General features: G+C 45.1%; 1 protein-coding gene across 6 annotated transcripts in view; it reads left to right on the forward strand.

Moving 5' to 3' along the window:
- TNNT3 (troponin T3, fast skeletal type) overlaps nucleotides 1-18,587 on the forward strand; it is a 55,870-nt gene extending 37,283 nt beyond the window's left edge. For 3 of the 6 annotated variants that reach the window (XM_043516743.1, XM_043516744.1, XM_043516745.1), the window contains 5 exons: nucleotides 846-923; nucleotides 1,245-1,358; nucleotides 1,789-1,898; nucleotides 11,704-11,794; nucleotides 18,209-18,579. In XM_043516743.1, coding sequence (XP_043372678.1) covers nucleotides 846-923; nucleotides 1,245-1,358; nucleotides 1,789-1,898; nucleotides 11,704-11,794; nucleotides 18,209-18,361 — 546 coding nt within the window. In that variant the 3' untranslated portion in view covers nucleotides 18,362-18,579. Of the gene's footprint in view, nucleotides 1-845; nucleotides 924-1,244; nucleotides 1,359-1,788; nucleotides 1,899-11,703; nucleotides 11,795-12,552; nucleotides 12,594-15,344; nucleotides 15,386-18,208 lie in introns of all 6 variants that reach the window. The other 3 variants (XM_043516747.1, XM_043516746.1, XM_043516742.1) reach the window with 3 other exon arrangements.
- Nucleotides 18,588-19,933: the final 1,346 nt, after the last annotated feature.

The raw sequence follows: 19,933 nt of genomic DNA on the forward strand, positions 1-19,933 counted from the left end.
GATGAGGTAAAATTGCAGAGGTGTGGGGTGGGACTCAGAACTAGAACATCAAGGGGTGTTGCAGGTTAGAACAAAGGTGCATTAACAGAGCTGTGTGTGAAGCCCATAACTAGGATAGCAAGGGTTGTTAAAGGCTCCAGCGGCGATTTAATGGTGTGGGGGGGAAGGGGCAGCTGTCCCGGGGCCCAGCGATTTAAAAGTGCCTGGGGCTCTGGCCGGTGCCGCAGTAGTGCTGGCTCGGAGCTCTGGGCCCTTTTAAATCACCGGGCCCTGAGACAGCTGCCCCTTCCCCGCCTCTACCATTGGCGGCCCTGCTGGTAGGATCCCTACTAGCAGGGCCGCCAAAGCGGTGGGGGTGTGTGTGCGGGGAGGGGGGGGACACAAGGGGCAGCACTTTAATGTTGGCTGCGTACGAGCCGGTACCGGCAGCCACTTCTGACTGGTACACTGTACTGGCCCATACCCACCTCCTTTCACCCCTGGGTGGATGAGGGCATAACCATTTTGAAAACAGGTGTAGAAACCATCTGCTAGCCTTGGGTCCCCTCTGTAGATGGACAGTCTATTCTACTTGCTCAATTCTCACTTGAGGGAAGCCTGTTCCACAGAGGTGACCATACTCATTGTAACCCATCCCTGTTCTCAGCCTCCCAGGTGTTTTACAGTCATGGAATTCACCTGGGCCCTTCAGCTGGCTATGTGCCTCATCCTGCATGTTTTGGTAAAGTAATGGGAAACTAAAATATTCCATTGCCTAATATGGAAACTAAAATCCTTTATAAAGCTTTGGAGACAAATAAAGCCACATACTGATGACTTTGTGCCTCTTCCTTTGTTTCGGGCAGGAGAAACGCAGAGCCGAAAGGGCAGAACAACAAAGAATCCGGGCTGAGAATGAGAAGGAGCGTCAGGTCAGGCTTGCGGTATGTGCCTCTGCTTTCTGTTTTCCTCTTGACAAACAACAAGAAAGAACCTGGGCTCAGACCTTGTTCGGGAAATGTGAAAGGAGATGGAGAGAAGCTTTAGGTCCTGCCTGCCTCAGGAACACCAGAGAAGATACTGCTAGTCTCCTCATTACAGTGAGGCTAACTGGGCAGAGCCTGGGAAGGAAGCAGCTATAACTTCTCAGACGCATACATTCCTACATCATTCACTGCAGTGACTCCTGCTGCTAGTGGAGTAGGTGTTGGCTCCCCCAGCCAAAGTCCTTTCAGTAACTTGTTTTTCTATGGTGCATTCTGCAGGAGGAGAAAGTAAGAAGAGAGGAAGAAGATGCTAAGAGAAGAGCTGAGGATGACCTGAAGAAAAAGAAGGCTCTGACCTCCATGGGTGCCACATACAGCAGCTATTTGACAAAGGTAAAGGCATTGATCAATGGATGAAATAGGGAGGCAATAAACACATCTCTCTGAGTTTTTTTTATCACCACTCGCATACCTCTCTGTCTCCATTGAGTCTCCCAAATTCTCTACCAATCCTTTGGAATTCTTTAAGTTTGTTCCAGCAGTTGCTAGGAATCCCTTAGATTTTCATGACAACTTCTATAACTGCTTGGGATTCCCTGAAGTTTCAAGGCCATTGCATAACTTTTAGGAGTGTCTCAGCTCCTGTGGAGTAAGTGTTGTTGAGAATGTGCTAATGACTCCAGAATGACCCCAGTGCATCTGCCTGGAAATGCTCGAGTATGTGTCCATGGTTCCTTAGCCCTTTTCCACAATATCCCTGTACTTCATCCTGAATTTGTGCAGGGCAGCATCCACTGATATTCTGGGCATATGTTTCCTACAGGCTGATCAGAAGAGAGGAAAGAAGCAGACTGCTAGGGAAATGAAGAAGAAGATCCTGGCAGAGAGGCGCAAAACACTAAATATTGACCACCTGAATGAAGACAAGCTGAGGTAACATGCCATCTTCATTTCCTGCAGGTAGATTAGATGATTTCTCAGGGAGGTCAAGACTGACAGCTCTGAATGAGGACACAGAGAGATTTCTTCTAGTGGTCTGGGGCCTACCACACTGAAGGAACTTCCTGATACGTTTCAGAGTAGCAGCCGTGTTAGTCTGTATTCGCAAAAAGAAAAGGAGTACTTGTGGCACCTTAGAGACTAACAAATTTATTAGAGCATAAGCTTTCGTGAGCTACAGCTCACTTCATCGGATGCATTTGGTGGAAAAAACAGAGGAGAGATTTATATACACACACACAGAGAACATGAAACAATGGGTTTATCATACACACTGTAAGGAGAGTGATCACTTAAGATAAGCCATCACCCACAGCAGGGGGGGGAAAGGAGGAAAACCTTCCATGGTGACAAGCAAGGTAGGCTAATTTCAGCAGTTAACAAGAATATCAGAGGAACAGTGGGGGGTGGGGTGGGGGGGGAGAAATACCATGGGGAAATAGTTTTACTTTGTGTAATGACTCATCCATTCCCAGTCTCTATTCAAGCCTAAGTTAATTGTATCCAGTTTGCAAATTAATTCCAATTCAGCAGTCTCTCGTTGGAGTCTGTTTTTGAAGCTTTTTTGTTGAAGTATAGCCACTCTTAGGTCTGTGATCGAGTGACCAGAGAGATTGAAGTGTTCTCCAACTGGTTTTTGAATGTTATAATTCTTGACGTCTGATTTGTGTCCATTCATTCTTTTACGTAGAGACTGTCCAGTTTGGCCAATGTACATGGCAGAGGGGCATTGCTGGCACATGATGGCATATATCACATTGGTAGATGCGCAGGTGAACGAGCCTCTGATAGTGTGGCTGATGTGATTAGGCCCTATGATGGTATCCCCTGAATAGATATGTGGACAGAGTTGGCAACGGGCTTTGTTGCAAGGATAGGTTCCTGGGTTAGTGGTTCTGTTGTGTGGTGTGTGGTTGCTGGTGAGTATTTGCTTCAGATTGGGGGGCTGTCTGTAAGCAAGGACTGGTCTATCTCCCAAGATCTGAGAGAGCGATGGCTCGTCCTTCAGGATAGGTTGTAGATCCTTGATGATGCGTTGGAGGGGTTTTAGTTGGGGGCTGAAGGTGATGGCTAGTGGCGTTCTGTTGTTTTCTTTGTTGGGCCTGTCCTGTAGTAGGTGACTTCTGGGTACTCTTCTGGCTCTGTCAATCTGTTTCTTCACTTCAGCAGGTGGGTATTGTAGTTGTAGGAATGCATGATAGAGATCTTGTAGGTGTTTGTCTCTGTCTGAGGGGTTGGAGCAAATGCGGTTATATCGTAGTGCTTGGCTGTAGACAATGGAACGAGTGGTATGATCTGGATGAAAGCTAGAGGCATGTAGGTAGGAATAGCGGTCAGTAGGTTTCCGATATAGGGTGGTGTTTATGTGACCATCGCTTATTAGCACCGTAGTGTCCAGGAAGTGGATCTCTTGTGTGGACTGGTCCAGGCTGAGGTTGATGGTGGGATGGAAATTGTTGAAATCATGGTGGAATTCCTCAAGAGCTTCTTTTCCATGGGTCCAGATGATGAAGATGTCATCAATGTAGCGCAAGTAGAGTAGGGGCATTAGGGGACGAGAGCTGAGGAAGCGTTGTTCTAAGTCAGCCATAAAAATGTTGGCATACTGTGGGGCCATGCGGGTACCCATCGCAGTGCCGCTGATTTGAAGGTATACATTGTCACCAAATGTGAAATAGTTATGGGTCAGGACAAAGTCACAAAGTTCTGCCACCAGGTTAGCCATGACAGTATCGGGGATACTGTTCCTGACGGCTTGTAGTCCATCTTTGTGTGGAATGTTGGTGTAGAGGGCTTCTACATCCATAGTGGCTAGGATGGTGTTTTTAGGAAGATCACCAATGGACTGTAGTTTCCTCAGGAAATCGGTGGTGTCTCGAAGATAGCTGGGAGTGCTGGTAACGAAGGGCCTGAGGAGGGAGTCTACATAGCCAGACAATCCTGCTGTCAGGGTGCCAATGCCTGAGATGATGGGGCGTCCAGGATTTCCAGGTTTATGGATCTTGGGTAGCAGATAGAATACCCCAGGTCGGGGATCCAGGGGTGTGTCTGTCTGGATTTGTTCTTGTGCTTTTTCAGGGAGTTTCTTGAGCAAATGCTGTAGTTTCTTTTGGTAACTCTCAGTGGGATCAGAGGGTCATGGCTTGTAGAAAGTGGTGTTGGAGAGCTGCCTAGTAGCCTCTTGTTCATACTCCGACCTATTCATGATGACGACAGCACCTCCTTTGTCAGCCTTTTTGATTATGATGTCAGAGTTGTTTCTGAGGCTGTGGATGGCACTGTGTTCTGCATGGCTGAGGTTATGGGGTAAGCGATGCTGCTTTTCCACAATTTCAGCTCGTGCACGTCGGCGGAAGCAGTCTATGTAGAAATCCAGGCTGCTGTTTCGACCTTCAGGAGGAGTCCACCCAGAATCCTTCTTTTTGTAGTGTTGGCAGGAAGGTCTCTGTGGTTAATATGTTGGTCAGAGGTGTGTTGGAAATATTCCTTGAGTCTGAGACGTCGAAAATAGGATTCTAGGTCACCACAGAACTGTATCATGTTCGTGGCGGTGGAGGGGCAAAAGGAGAGGCCCCGAGATAGGACAGATTCTTCCGCTGGGCTAAGAGTATAGTTGGATAGATTAACAATATTGCTGGGTGGGTTACGGGAACCATTGTTGTGGCCCCTTGTGGCATATAGTAGTTTAGATAGCTTAGTGTCCTTTTTCTTTTGTAGAGAATCAAAGTGTATTTTGTAAATGGCTTGTCTAGTTTTTGTAAAGTCCAGCCACGAGGAAGTTTGCATGGAAGGTTGGTTCTTTATGAGAGTATCCAGTTTTGAGAGCTCATTCTTAATCTTTCCCTGTTTGCTGTAGAGGATGTTAATCAGGTGGTTCCGCAGTTTCCTTGAGAGTGTGTGGCACAAGCTGTCAGCATAGTCTGTGTGGTATGTAGATTGTAATGGATTTTTTACCTTCAGTCCTTTCGGTATGATGTCCATCTGTTTGCATTTGGAGAGGAAGATGATGTCTGTCTGTATCTGTGCGAGTTTTTTCATGAAGTTGACAGATTTCCACTCTATACGGCTAAATTCAGTGCCTTGCATAATGACAGGTTTCAGAGTAGCAGCCGTGTTAGTCTGTATTCGCAAACAGAAAAGGAGTACTTGTGGCACCTTAGAGACTAACAAATTTATTAGAGCATAAGCTTTCGTGAGCTACAGCTCACTTCATCGGATGCATTGGTGGAAAAACAGAGGAGAGATTTATATACACACACCCAGAGAACATGAAACAATGGGTTTATCATACACACTGTAAGGAGAGTGATCACTTAAGATAAGCCATCACCCACAGCAGGGGGGGGAAAGGAGGAAAACCTTCCATGGTGACAAGCAAGGTAGGCTAATTTCAGCAGTTAACAAGAATATCAGGGAACAGTGGGGGGGTGGGGTGGGGGGGAGAAATACCATGGGGAAATAGTTTTACTTTGTGTAATGACTCATCCATTCCCAGTCTCTATTCAAGCCTAGTTAATTGTATCCAGTTTGCAAATTAATTCCAATTCAGCAGTCTCTCCTTGGAGTCTGTTTTTGAAGCTTTTTTGTTGAAGTATAGCCACTCTTAGGTCTGTGATCGAGTGACCAGAGAGATTGAAGTGTTCTCCAACTGGTTTTTTGAATGTTATAATTCTTGACGTCTGATTTGTGTCCATTCATTCTTTTACGTAGAGACGTCCAGTTTGGCCAATGTACATGGCAGAGGGGCATTGCTGGCACATGATGGCATATATCACATTGGTAGATGCGCAGGTGAACGAGCCTCTGATAGTGTGGCTGATGTGATTAGGCCCTATGATGGTATCCCCTGAATAGATATGTGGACAGAGTTGGCAACGGGCTTTGTTGCAAGGATAGGTTCCTGGGTTAGTGGTTCTGTTGTGTGGTGTGTGGTTGCTGGAATTAATTTGCAAACTGGATACAATTAATTTAGGCTTGAATAGAGACTGGGAATGGATGAGTCATTACACAAAGTAAAACTATTTCCCCATGGTATTTCTCCCCCCCACCCCACCCCCCACTGTTCCTCTGATATTCTTGTTAACTGCTGAAATTAGCCTACCTTGCTTGTCACCATGGAAGGTTTTCCTCCTTTCCCCCCCTGCTGTGGGTGATGGCTTATCTTAAGTGATCACTCTCCTTACAGTAAAAAGAAAAGGAGTACTTGTGGCAACTTAGAGACTAACAAATTTATTAGAGCATAAGCTTTCGTGAGCTACAGCTCACTTCATCGGATGCATTTGGTGGAAAAAACAGAGGAGAGATTTATATACACACACACAGAGAGCATGAAACAATGGGTTTATCATACACACTGTAAGGAGAGTGATCACTTAAGATAAGCCATCACCAACAGCAGAGGGGGGAAGGAGGAAAACCTTTCATGGTGCCCCCAGCAGTTAACAAGAATATCAGAAAGAAAAGGAGTACTTGTGGCACCTTAGAGACTAACAAATTTATTAGAGCATAAGCTTTCGTGAGCTACAGCTCACTTCATCGGAAATGCATCCGATGAAGTGAGCTGTAGCTCACGAAAGCTTATGCTCTAATAAATTTGTTAGTCTCTAAGGTGCCACAAGTACTCCTTTTCTTTTTGCGAATACAGACTAACACGGCTGCTACTCTGAAACCTGTCAAAGAATATCAGAGGAACAGTGGGGGGTGGGGTGGGGGGGAGAAATACCATGGGGAAATAGTTTTACTTTGTGTAATGACTCATCCATTCCCAGTCTTCCTCTCCAAATGCAAACAGATGGACATCATACCGAAAGGACTGAAGGTAAAAAATCCATTACAATCTACATACCACACAGACTATGCTGACAGCTTGTGCCACACACTCTCAAGGAAACTGCGGAACCACCTGATCAACATCCTCTACAGCAAACAGGGAAAGATTAAGAATGAGCTCTCAAAACTGCATACTCTCATAAAGAACCAACCTTCCACACAAACTTCCTCGTGGCTGGACTTTACAAAAACTAGACAAGCCATTTACAAAACAACTTTGATTCTCTACAAAAGAAAAAGGACACTAAGCTATCTAAACTACTATATGCCACAAGGGGCCACAACAATGGTTCCCGTAACCCACCCAGCAATATTGTTAATCTATCCAACTATACTCTTAGCCCAGCGGAAGAATCTGTCCTATCTCGGGGCCTCTCCTTTTGCCCCTCCACCCCCACGAACATGATACAGTTCTGTGGTGACCTAGAATCCTATTTTCGACGTCTCAGACTCAAGGAATATTTCCAACACACCTCTGACCAACATATTAACCCACAGAGACCTTCCTGCCAACACTACAAAAAGAAGGATTCTGGGTGGACTCCTCCTGAAGGTCGAAACAGCAGCCTGGATTTCTACATAGACTGCTTCCGCCGACGTGCACGAGCTGAAATTGTGGAAAAGCAGCATCGCTTACCCCATAACCTCAGCCATGCAGAACACAGTGCCATCCACAGCCTCAGAAACAACTCTGACATCATAATCAAAAAGGCTGACAAAGGAGGTGCTGTCGTCATCATGAATAGGTCGGAGTATGAACAAGAGGCTACTAGGCAGCTCTCCAACACCACTTTCTACAAGCCATGACCCTCTGATCCCACTGAGAGTTACCAAAAGAAACTACAGCATTTGCTCAAGAAACTCCCTGAAAAAGCACAAGAACAAATCCGCACAGACACACCCCTGGATCCCCGACCTGGGGTATTCTATCTGCTACCCAAGATCCATAAACCTGGAAATCCTGGACGCCCCATCATCTCAGGCATTGGCACCCTGACAGCAGGATTGTCTGGCTATGTAGACTCCCTCCTCAGGCCCTTCGTTACCAGCACTCCCAGCTATCTTCGAGACACCACCGATTTCCTGAGGAAACTACAGTCCATTGGTGATCTTCCTAAAAACACCATCCTAGCCACTATGGATGTAGAAGCCCTCTACACCAACATTCCACACAAAGATGGACTACAAGCCGTCAGGAACAGTATCCCCGATACTGTCATGGCTAACCTGGTGGCAGAACTTTGTGACTTTGTCCTGACCCATAACTATTTCACATTTGGTGACAATGTATACCTTCAAATCAGCGGCACTGCGATGGGTACCCGCATGGCCCCACAGTATGCCAACATTTTTATGGCTGACTTAGAACAACGCTTCCTCAGCTCTCGTCCCCTAATGCCCCTACTCTACTTGCGCTACATTGATGACATCTTCATCATCTGGACCCATGGAAAAGAAGCTCTTGAGGAATTCCACCATGATTTCAACAATTTCCATCCCACCATCAACCTCAGCCTGGACCAGTCCACACAAGAGATCCACTTCCTGGACACTACGGTGCTAATAAGCGATGGTCACATAAACACCACCCTATATCGGAAACCTACTGACCGCTATTCCTACCTACATGCCTCTAGCTTTCATCCAGATCATACCACTCGATCCATTGTCTACAGCCAAGCGCTACGATATAACCGCATTTGCTCCAACCCCTCAGACAGAGACAAACACCTACAAGATCTCTATCATGCATTCCTACAACTACAATACCCACCTGCTGAAGTGAAGAAACAGATTGACAGAGCCAAAGAGTACCCAGAAGTCACCTACTACAGGACAGGCCCAACAAAGAAAACAACAGAACGCCACTAGCCATCACCTTCAGCCCCAACTAAAACCCCTCCAACGCATCATCAAGGATCTACAACCTATCCTGAAGGACGAGCCATCGCTCTCTCAGATCTTGGGAGACAGACCAGTCCTTGCTTACAGACAGCCCCCCAATCTGAAGCAAATACTCACCAGCAACCACACACCACACAACAGAACCACTAACCCAGGAACCTATCCTTGCAACAAAGCCCGTTGCCAACTCTGTCCACATATCTATTCAGGGGATACCATCATAGGGCCTAATCACATCAGCCACACTATCAGAGGCTCGTTCACCTGCGCATCTACCAATGTGATATATGCCATCATGTGCCAGCAATGCCCCTCTGCCATGTACATTGGCCAAACTGGACAGTCTCTACGTAAAAGAATGAATGGACACAAATCAGACGTCAAGAATTATAACATTCAAAAACCAGTTGGAGAACACTTCAATCTCTCTGGTCACTCGATCACAGACCTAAGAGTGGCTATACTTCAACAAAAAGCTTCAAAAACAGACTCCAATGAGAGACTGCTGAATTGGAATTAATTTGCAAACTGGATACAATTAACTTAGGCTTGAATAGAGACTGGGAATGGATGAGTCATTACACAAAGTAAAACTATTTCCCCATGGTCTTTCTCCCGCCCACCCCACCCCCCACTGTTCCTCTGATATTCTTGTTAACTGCTGGAATTAGCCTACCTGCTTGTCACCATGAAAGGTTTTCCTCCTTCCCCCCCCTGCTGTTGGTGATGGCTTATCTTAAGTGATCACTCTCCTTACAGTGTGTATGATAAACCCATTGTTTCATGTTCTCTGTGTGTGTGTATATAAATCTCTCCTCTGTTTTTTCCACCAAATGCATCCGATGAAGTGAGCTGTAGCTCACGAAAGCTTATGCTCTAATAAATTTGTTAGTCTCTAAGGTGCCACAAGTACTCCTTTTCTTTTTCCTGATAAGGTAACTGTGGAACCCTTATGAAGCCAATGCTAAATTGTGCCTTTGGCTGTGCTGGGACACAAAGGGGAAAAGGGGCAACAGATATCATTGTACATGAGGTGGACATCCAGCTGTGGTCATGGCTTAGTCAGACTGCCTTCCTTCTGCTGCTAATCAAGCTATGGTTGCCACTCATCTCAAAATTCCTGGGACGATGACATCCTGTAAACCTACAGACTAGTTCGGCTCAGCTGAGCTCAGATTCATTTTGGGCACTGTGCTATCGTGATGTTCCACCATGGCATGTTGTCACAACATGAGGCTGCCTCTTCATTCCATGATGTGTGAGGGTATTAGGCGAGGAGAGAGTGTTGCAACATCAACACACGCTGAAGCACGTGCATAAGAGGTAGAGAGGAGCGTGTTAGCTTTGATAAGTCCCCTCCCCCACACAGCTAACCTTCTAGGCGGTCCTCAAAATCCTAAAAACCAAACAGTCTAAAATCTAAGGGAAATCAGGGACATAGAAAGAGAGTGTGCTGTAGGAGGACCTAGATTCATAGATACTAAGGTCAGAAGGGACCATTCTGATCATCTAGTCCAACCTCCTGCACAACGCAGGCCACAGAATCTCACCCACCCGCTCCTACAAAAAACCTCACCTATGTCTGAGCTATTGAAGTTCTCAAATTGTGGTTTAAAGACTTCAAGGAGCAGAGAATCCTCCCTCAAGTGACCCATGCCCCATGCTACAGAGGAAGGCGAAAAACCTCCAGGGCCTCTCCAATCTGCCCTGGAGGAAAATTCCTTCCCGACCCCAAATATGGCGATCAGCTAAACTCTGAGTATATGGGCAAGATTCACCAGCCAGATACCCAGGAAAGAATTTTCTGTAGTAACTCAGATCCCATCCATCTAATATCCCATCTCAGGGGATTAGGCCTATTCACCCAGAATATTTAAAGATCAATTAATTACCAAAATCCCATTATCTCATCATACCATCTCCTCCATAAACTTATCGAGTAGAATCTTAAAGCCAGATAGATCTTTTGCCCCCACTGCTTCCCTTGGAAGGCTATTCCAAAACTTCACTCCTCTGATGGTTAGAAACCTTCGTCTAATTTCAAGTCTAAACTTCCTGGTGGCCGTTTATACCCATTTGTTCTTGTGTCCACATTGGTGCTGAGCTGAAATAATTCCTCTCCCTCTCCTGTATTTATCCCTCTGATATATTTATAGAGAGCAATCATATCTCCCCTCAACCTTCTTTTAGTTAGGCTAAACAAGCCAAGCTCCTTAAGTCTCCTTTCATAAGACAAGTTTTCCATTCCTCGGATTCGTGTGTGGCCTGGGATATAAAAGGAATGGGTAGGGGCCACTTTATAAATGGCACCCTACAGAAGAGCCAACCCTGGTGGAGATGGGGGCAGAACAATGGTGGATGTCCAGAAACAGAAAGGGCTGTTTGTAATGTGGTTAGTGTCATAATTGTAGGAGTATTGCAATCCAAGGAGGTGGATGGATAAGGATAGGGAAGAAGAGCAGGCCTCTACCAACATCAGTAATAGTAGAGATGGGTCTGCACTGCAAAAATCTAGATGTGAACCGTCTCAGAGTTTGGGGGGTTCTAGAGATCTAGTGTTCTGGTCCAAGCCAATCTCTAACTAATGTTACACTGGGTCAGTTTTGATCATCCACCTTAGCCCTGAGACTGGCGAAAGCTCCCATGCCAATTGCTCATTCAAGCTTTGGAATTCCACTCACCACTTCCCCTCCAGTTCCCCTGGGTTCTTTAGTGAGCGACAAAGAGCTGAGTAAATAAATAAACTTGTGAAAGGGTGTTAATGCCTGATAGAGGAAACAGTGCAAGGCTGAAATGTTAACATGGATAAAGCTGAGGAAAATAAAATCTGACCATAAACATAGTCAGTGACGTGAAGCTGGGGAGGAGTTTTGAAGGGGAAGCTGTATGGGCTTATGCACACACACACACAATTTGCTACTAGTGTCCTGAGGGCCACAGCAAACATGTGACATTTCAAATGTATGAAATATTTCTCCTGTCTTCCTCCCTCCCCAATGCATAGGGATAAGGCCAAGGAACTGTGGGATTGGTTATACCAGCTGGAAACTGAGAAGTATGAATTTGGAGAGAAGATGAAGAGTCAAAAATATGAGGTGGGTTGAGAAGCAAGTTGATCATGGCACCAGTCACCTCTGGGTCCAATCTGTAGGAAGCTGTGAAACTCCCATAGGAAATGTGGTGTGGAGATATCATTACGCTAGTTCCACACACAACTTTTGGAATATATACCCAGCAGAGCCATGCATGGCATATGGGAATCATATTTCCCATAACTGTATACCTACCACATGCATGGGGCTACTATTAGCCGGCTGCAATTGAATCTTAAAGTTGGAATTGATTAGACCAGAATCTATGAAAATGAGACACGCCCCACAATGGCAAAAGAAAAATTCCATTGTTTATTCGTCTGGAAGAGAGGTATGAAAAGGGTTTGGTCAGACGCTTTCAGTTGCCTGTCTCCATCACCAAGTGACTTTCTTAACCACATGTTCATTTTCATACTTAAATTTTGGAATTTTTATTTCCATCATAGAGTTAAAACAAAAAGAGTGGGACGGAAATGACTCCCTGTGGACTGAACTCTTAGGAGGCCCTTGATGAAATCTATGCCTCTGTAGATGTGCATCTTACTGAAGTGTCAAACGGTATCAGAGTGCTGACATGTCCCTTTCACATCTGATCATGGGATTGCCCATACCCAACTGCACTACACTTCAGTGACCAGAATCCTGCTGGGATCGATATTTCTGGCTGCTTTTCTCTCTCTCCACTTCCTTTTTCCAACTTTTTTTAAAATACTTGGACTGAGAACAACCCACACCAACATGATTATCTTAATCTCTCTTAGATTATATCACTACGTGGCAGGGTGCAGGCACTATCCAAGTTGTAAGTACAAAGAGTTCGCCCATGTGACAGCAGCAGCGAAGTCTGCTAAAATGCATGAGCCTCCTGCATGGCGAGATTTTGCGCGCTTGCGCACGCAGGTGGACAGCGCCCTGGCACTCAGTTCTATCTGGCAGAGGGATGAGGAGACTGAGTCTTGCGTGTCTCCCTTCACTTCATTTTTCTCTCACCTTCCATTCTTGTAAAGCAGGGTATAGTCTGAACAGTGGCACAAAATCACAGTGGTGTTTAACAGTTGCTGTTGGATGATTCATGTATGCTCATGCTTGTAGAAAGTACAAAAGGAAAAAGAGAAGAGAGCAGAGTGTAATAAAGAAAGAGTGAGGGAGAGGAAAAGGGGACAGAAGGAAAAAAGGACAGAATGAGTAGGAAGGCAGAGAAGAGTGAGAAAGAAAGGAGAGAGAGATGGGAAGGGAAAGTGTAAGAAGGAAAAAGAGAAGAAGACATAAATAACAAAGAAAGCAAGGGAGAGAAAAGGAAGAAAATTGGATACACAAGATGACAGGGAGGGGGCCTGGTTTTAAGCACTGGCCTCTATGTGTGCATCTACACTGTGTTTTAAAACCCGTGGCAGTGAGTCTCAGAGCCCAGATCTACATACTTAAGCTCATGGGGCTTGAGTTACTGTGCTAAAAGCAGCTGTGTAGACATTTGAGGTCAGGCTGGAGATCAGTGGAGACTGTGGTGGGAACTGGGCTTCAGAGCCTGAGCTCCCGTCTGAGCTGCATTGTCTACACTGCTGTTTCTAGTGCCAAAGCATGGGCCCCGTGAGCCCTAGCCTGTAGACCTGGCCTCTGAGACCCGGTGCTGAAAGTTTTAAAATGTAGTATAGATGTACCCCTATTGCTTACTGGTACTGTGCAAGACACTGAATGCTGTGCCTGCTGTCACTGGTTTAGCAGGAAAGGTGAGTCTCAAACCCTTGAGTCAGTTTGAAGGGCAAAGCTGACTCTCTGCCAGGTCTGAAAAAAATACCCAATTGCGATAAATGAGTCAAATCCATGGAGCAGATTTTTAAACTACCATGAGTAAGTACAGAATGCAGCAGATCTTTCCTTTTTGATGTTGTCCTGTTGCCTCCAATGTCCCAGTCTCAGTCTTTCTTTTTTTTTTTTTTTTTTTTTTCTCTTCCTGTTTGCCATGGGAAAACTTGGCCCAGGAAATCCGAGATGGCAGACCATTCTGAAATGTGATCTTTTCCTGTTTCAAACACTGGGAATTTCCAATGCCATGTAACCCTTGCTGGGTCACCAGTTCTTGGACTGTGAGTTTGCTCAGAACATGGAGTCCAGAGGCAATGGAGAATTCTGAATTTCACCAAGAGCAGAAGTGGGGGAAGGAGGGGGTTCAGCCGGTGAACTTTCACCTCTGGAAACCAGGGTTCTATCCTGATTGGGTTACACAGGAAAAATGAAACTAACAGAAGTGGGTTGTAGACTCATTCTAGTTTTTAGTGGACATATATTCAGAGCACAAAGATCACTGCAAGACTTGAATAGCAAGACTGCATGTCAGGACTGAGGTGCTAAATCAGACAAAACAACATAGCAGCCACACAATGGGTCTACACATCTGGTACTTTATGTATTAGCCCTTCACTTTCCTGAGCATCTAGTTTGTATCTAAAATTCCACCATGATTAAGAGAGGATGAGCTCATCTTCATCATGAATTCCCCCCCCCCCCGGCTCCAGGGGCAATGGAACACAAGTATTACCACACCACAAATTGCCACAGTCTGGAAGATGGCTTGGGAAGGACCTCAAATCCCCCACTCCAGCCCTTCTTTCTAATATTTCCTCTCTGTCCCCTTTGATAACCCTTCAGTCTATTAGAGAAATGTCTGCAAAGGGTTTTGCATTGTGCATTCTCTACCTCCTGCCCCCAAATCAGCTCCACAGCTGCTCTACTAATTAGCCTGCAGAAGGTACTAGGAGAGCAGGTGCCCCATCATCCTAATGCCTTGGGGCCTGATCCAAAGCCCACTGAAGACAACAGGAGTATTTCCATGGACCCGTGGAGTCTAACTATCAAGATATCAGGAGGTGCCTAAGCCCAGTAATACCCCTCAGTTGGAGTATCCCTCATTCCCAAAGTGCAGCGGTCTCTTTATATGATATTGATGGGTAGAGACAAGTGCATCCTGCACCCCTCCAATATACGTCCCCTCTCTTGAAAGCCCTGGAGTTATTTGTTGCTGAGCATTCTCACTAGTTTGCCTCCAGCTTTGGAGCTTTTCTGTTTCCAATTTCTCACCTGTCCAGGTCAACCCCACCTTCTACTTCAATGTTGCTAGCTACCTGGTAAATTTACAGCTGGGATGGCGGGAGGGTGAGGACAACACACACAAGGAGATCACACCTCTCAGGGTCTCCTGAGCTTTCAAAATGGCCAATTTATGACTTTCTAGGCCACTTTCCTGAAGTTTGGCTATACATGAGTTCACCATAAATGGGTTCCATTGTACATGAATTAATGAATTATTTTAACAAGGGCAACAGCATCGTCCCTTCAGTAGAATCCCTCATCTGTGCCTCCTTGTAAAACATGAAATTAGCTTGTACTGCTAGTTAGCAACCTCTCACTCAAGAGAGTTTTCATTTGAAAAGAGTTTCTCCCATCACAGGCACCTGTCTCCAGAACTCCAGCCAGGTAAACCACTTCCCTCCCCACGGGGAAACCAGGTCACTTGGCAGAGTCCTTTGAAAACCCTAGTCATGTATGTTGTTTGCAGATCACCACCCTCAGGAACCGGATTGATCAGGCCCAGAAGCAGTAAGTACCTATGTCCCAGCCTAAAGTCTGGGATATCTGCTCAGTGTTCCAGCGGACACTTCAGCTTTGATGCTAACATTTTCTTCTCAGAAGGCGAGAGGTGGAAGGGCAACTTCCATCCCGCCCCCACCCTTAGAAAATGATGGTCAAACTGAAGTGAATCCATAACCTAATGTAAAAGAACCATCATCTCCCACGCACACACCTTCCCACAATCGCTGCAGACATCAGTCGCTCAAGCTGTGACTGTTAGTATTGGCTGAAGTGTTTTGAACACAGGAACAGAAATGGCCTTTGCTTATACAGGATGGAGAAGTGATTGCCGAGATTGCAAGGAAAGGTGTGTAATAAGACTGACATCCAGGCTTACCCCGTCACATGAATGTCATGTGATCAGGGGTGTGGGTTCTTTTCATTGGTATATGACCTCCCACTTTCCTTCCCCACCTTACCTCTTTAATTTCTTTCCTGCTTGTGAGTCCCATGTCTTTGTTGTTGCATGTTTTCATCAGGAGACCTCAATACATCAGAGACAAGGGGCTTGGGAAGGGAGGGGTGTGTAGAGAAATAAAAGGCAAAGAGGAGTCATCACGGGAAGAAGGTGAGGGAAGCTCTCTGAAAGCTGAAATCTGCTCTTTGCAGTTTCTCTGTACCATGAAGAGTTCCAGTCATGCAAATGACTCAAAGCTATAGGTATCACCAAGGACCAAACATTCTTTCCCTCGCCCCCCATTCACACTGGAATGTCAAATGAATTTAACATTTTGGGTGAAGTTCTCTGTAGATTTCAAACACCAAAGGGCTTGATGTATTTGCTTCATAGGGAGTATGGGGGTGTCAAAGAACCTTGCAAGATTATACCTTGCAAGATTAGGCTCATCTGCGTGGTTTTCTTTCTCCTATGTCTTCTGATCTCACTACCAAAAAACCAACATGAAATGTTACCATGCTAGGGACCCTCCCAATTACCCAAAGAGGTGATATTTTTCCTGGAAGCCTCTCTTTCCAGAGATGGTTCTTCTGGGTGTGATGGCACTTCATCTGGAAAGGTATGGTTGTGGATCCCTCCAGGTATTAAGGGGCATTTCTCCGTCAGAAACAGAGCACGACATTCTAAAGTAAAAGTCTTTCATCCTGGTGTATTAGCCTCCTATGGTCCCTTTTTGTTTTAAGGAACAATAACCCCCCATAAGCATAGTCTAAAGGCAGGCATAACATGAAACATCTTAGGCCTTGTGAAACTCAAAGTGACAAGGGCTCTGCATTAATTTGGGGAACTGACGGTTAGGCATGAGGCTCCTACAGTGATTTTTGATCCAGTCTAAAAGCCAGCATAATGGAGAATGAGATGAGTTTAAAGAAGACTGAGCTTAATAATATGTCAGCCAGGATATTCTCTGAGTAAACAGACAATAACCCCTTGTCTCTCATGTAAAAGGTTAATTTTCGGAATAGACTGTCTTCTATTCTAAAGTGGGTTGAGAGGTAAAGTATTCACCGTATGTGTGTATGAGTCACTATGGAAGACTCCCCTACATATGCCTACTACTCCTGAACAAACCCACTGTAAGTTGGGGCCTATATAACCATAGTAAATATGCCCTTCTGCTGTTGCCTTTTAATCCCTTCCCTGCTGCCTCGAGGAACGTGTTCCGAATGCAGCTTCCTTGGAAACATCCATTCCAACCAACACAACGTTCGCTATCTGCTTCCACTGGCCAGACAGATGTGTTTGCTCGGCACCCTTGCTTTGCCGTTTAGCACCAAAAAGATTAAACAGCTTGCAAATGGTTTGATTCAAGAAGTAGCCTTATTGGCGTATGTTTGGGATGGAAGGGTACGGGTTATGCAGTGCACAAGAAATCAGTGCATTGCACGGGGACCCATTGCTGACACAGTGCAGAGCCTAACCAGACTAACTTTCTCACTTGGAACACACCTGGAAGCAGGCATGCATCTGTTTCACAGCAGGAGGGTAAGTGGATTGCATGTTGAAATGCTATAGTGCATGCAAGAAGATATTACTTGGTAATCATTTCCTCTGGGTGCTTTACAAGCCTTAGCTTGAGGATCATATGGAGACTACATCCATATATCCCCCAGTAAGACTGGGTTACTGGTACCAATGAGGGTCAGAAGAGGACACATGTAATTTTAGGGAACCAGAATCATCTCTTTGCATGTGTTTAAAACATTTTATAATTCTTTACATTCCCCAGGCATTGTGTGGGGGGGAATTCAGTCCCCTTTACTATGGCAAAGCAATTCTTTTATTCAGCCTTAGTTTTATTTAAATATTGTTCTGATCATTGTGCATGGGAATAATTTCTAAAATTCTACTGTCACGTGACTTGGGCCTCTGGGTACTGTACTGGCACAGTCCTGTTTGAGGAAGTCCTTTCCATTTCGAGAGTTGCACCTGAACCCATACTCCAAATCTGAACTTGGGAAATGTTCAGATCTGGACCTGGATCTGCACTCTGCAGTTTGGGGCTCATGTCCACTAGTTTCAAGGATCCCCTGCTCTCTGGGCATACAATTCAGTAAGCGGCAAAGCCTCTTACCCCTCCATGCCTATACTTCCTGGCCATCCTCTGAAGACCCAAGTAAAAATCTGCTTCCACCAATATCTCTTTCCTCAGAATGTGCTACATCTGCTCTGGAGCAGGTGGCATCCAATTCACAGGCTATCTGTTCAGCCTGCTCTGCTGACTTGAGGTTTAGAGCTTCTCAGCAAAGAAGCAGCTGATTGAAAAGTCAAAAGGTCAGAGGACTTTTCTGCAGCAGTCACACTGATGTGTTTTCCTTCTTTCTGTACTACAGCAGCAAGAAAGCAGGAGCCAAGGGCAAAGTTGGAGGGCGCTGGAAGTAAAGAAACAAGAGGTGACTGCAGGCAGGATCATCCCCGGTGGCGTGGCTAAACATTGCTGGCCTCCCCATAACCCCTTCACAAATCAATTTCACTCCCATGCTTGAGCAAAACTACACCACCAGCCTGGTTTGCCTACTCCTTTTTTTAAGGATTCCAGCAGTGTCCTGAACCAAAAGGAAGGAGGTTCCCGTGGAACAGAGATGACTCCCTGCTGGCACCTTTCCTGCTTCATGTGTCCTTTGTTTTCCTGACACCAGCCCTCCGCTCCCCGTAGATGGCTATGTATGAATCTCTGGATTTTGTAAATAAAGTGCGATCGATACCTTCTTCAATGATGTATCTCATGACTGCTGTTTCGGGTTCTTCTATTCAATTCCAATAGATTAAAATTGTATCCAACTTTGCAAAGACTTCAAGAGGATGTTCAAACATTATATAGAAGCAATTCATTCAAACATTATATAGAAGCGTCTATTAGGGCAATGAAAACTTAAATTTAGATCTGGGTGATTCAGCAAAGATGCTCTCTGAGGCCAGGGAACACAAAAACACTCAGGGTAAAATGCATTTGGTAAAGTAAGGATTCAAGAAGTCAGAGTTCTCCTGGGTGTTTTATTTGCCCAGTGTTTGGCTCATCATGAGGGGAAGAGGGCAAGCGGAAGTGCTGGCCAACTTTTATCCGTTTATATTTCTAACTATCATTAACTTTTCAGAGTTTCTGGTGCCCAAAGTTGGATGAAATTTTAGGTTCCCAAATGGGATCAGAAATGGTAACATTTTTTTCACAAGGTGTTTTCACTAATAAATGAGGAAGGCTGTTGAATTACACCTTTCTAATAAGAAATCATTCTAATATAGTCTCATCTCCTTTTTGCTGCAGTAATAGGCAGAAACTCCATTGACAGTTGAAAGAACACCTAGAATTATCGAAGGATACATATGGAAAAGCCCTGCTGAGTCGTCCAATCCACCTCCTGGGACCAATGCAGGACTGTTCCCTACAGCAATGGGTCTCAGTCAGGGGTACTGGTACCCCCAGGGGTATGCAGAGGTCTTCCAGGGGGTACATCAACTCATCTAGATATTTGCCTAGTTTTACAACAGACTACATAAAAAGCACTAGCAAAGTCAGTAAAAATTTTATACAATGACTTGTTTATACCGGTCTTTATACCCAAACAATGGGTTTCCACCACTTCCATTGGGAAACTATTTTATAATCAAATAGATCTCACTATGTGGAATCTTCTGCTGGATACTTAGCCTACTGTTTTGCTTTCTTAATTGTCTCCCAATACTTCTCACCATTCTCCTTTGTTCCACACTGTAATTCTTCTAGCTTGGTGTTTGTATCCTTTAAGGCTGGTGTACAGTTCTGGCTATCCATGTTCAAAAACGATGAATTCAAACTGGCACAGGTGCAGAAAAGGGCCCCTAGGATGATCAGAGCAATGGAGAGCCTATCTTATAAGAGGAGACTATAAGAGAGAGATTTGTTTAGCCTAGTAAAACAAAGGCTGAGAGGAGTTATGATTGCTCTCTATAAATACATCGGGGGAATAAACCGCAGAAAGGGTGAAGAGCTATTTAAGCTAAAGGACAGGGTTGACAATAACAAATGGGTATAAACTGGCAATGAATAAATTTAAGCTGGAAATTAGAAGATTTCGAGCAGT

The sequence above is a fragment of the Dermochelys coriacea genome, chromosome 6 (genome assembly GCF_009764565.3).
Source record: "Dermochelys coriacea isolate rDerCor1 chromosome 6, rDerCor1.pri.v4, whole genome shotgun sequence".
NCBI lineage: Eukaryota > Metazoa > Chordata > Testudines > Dermochelyidae > Dermochelys > Dermochelys coriacea.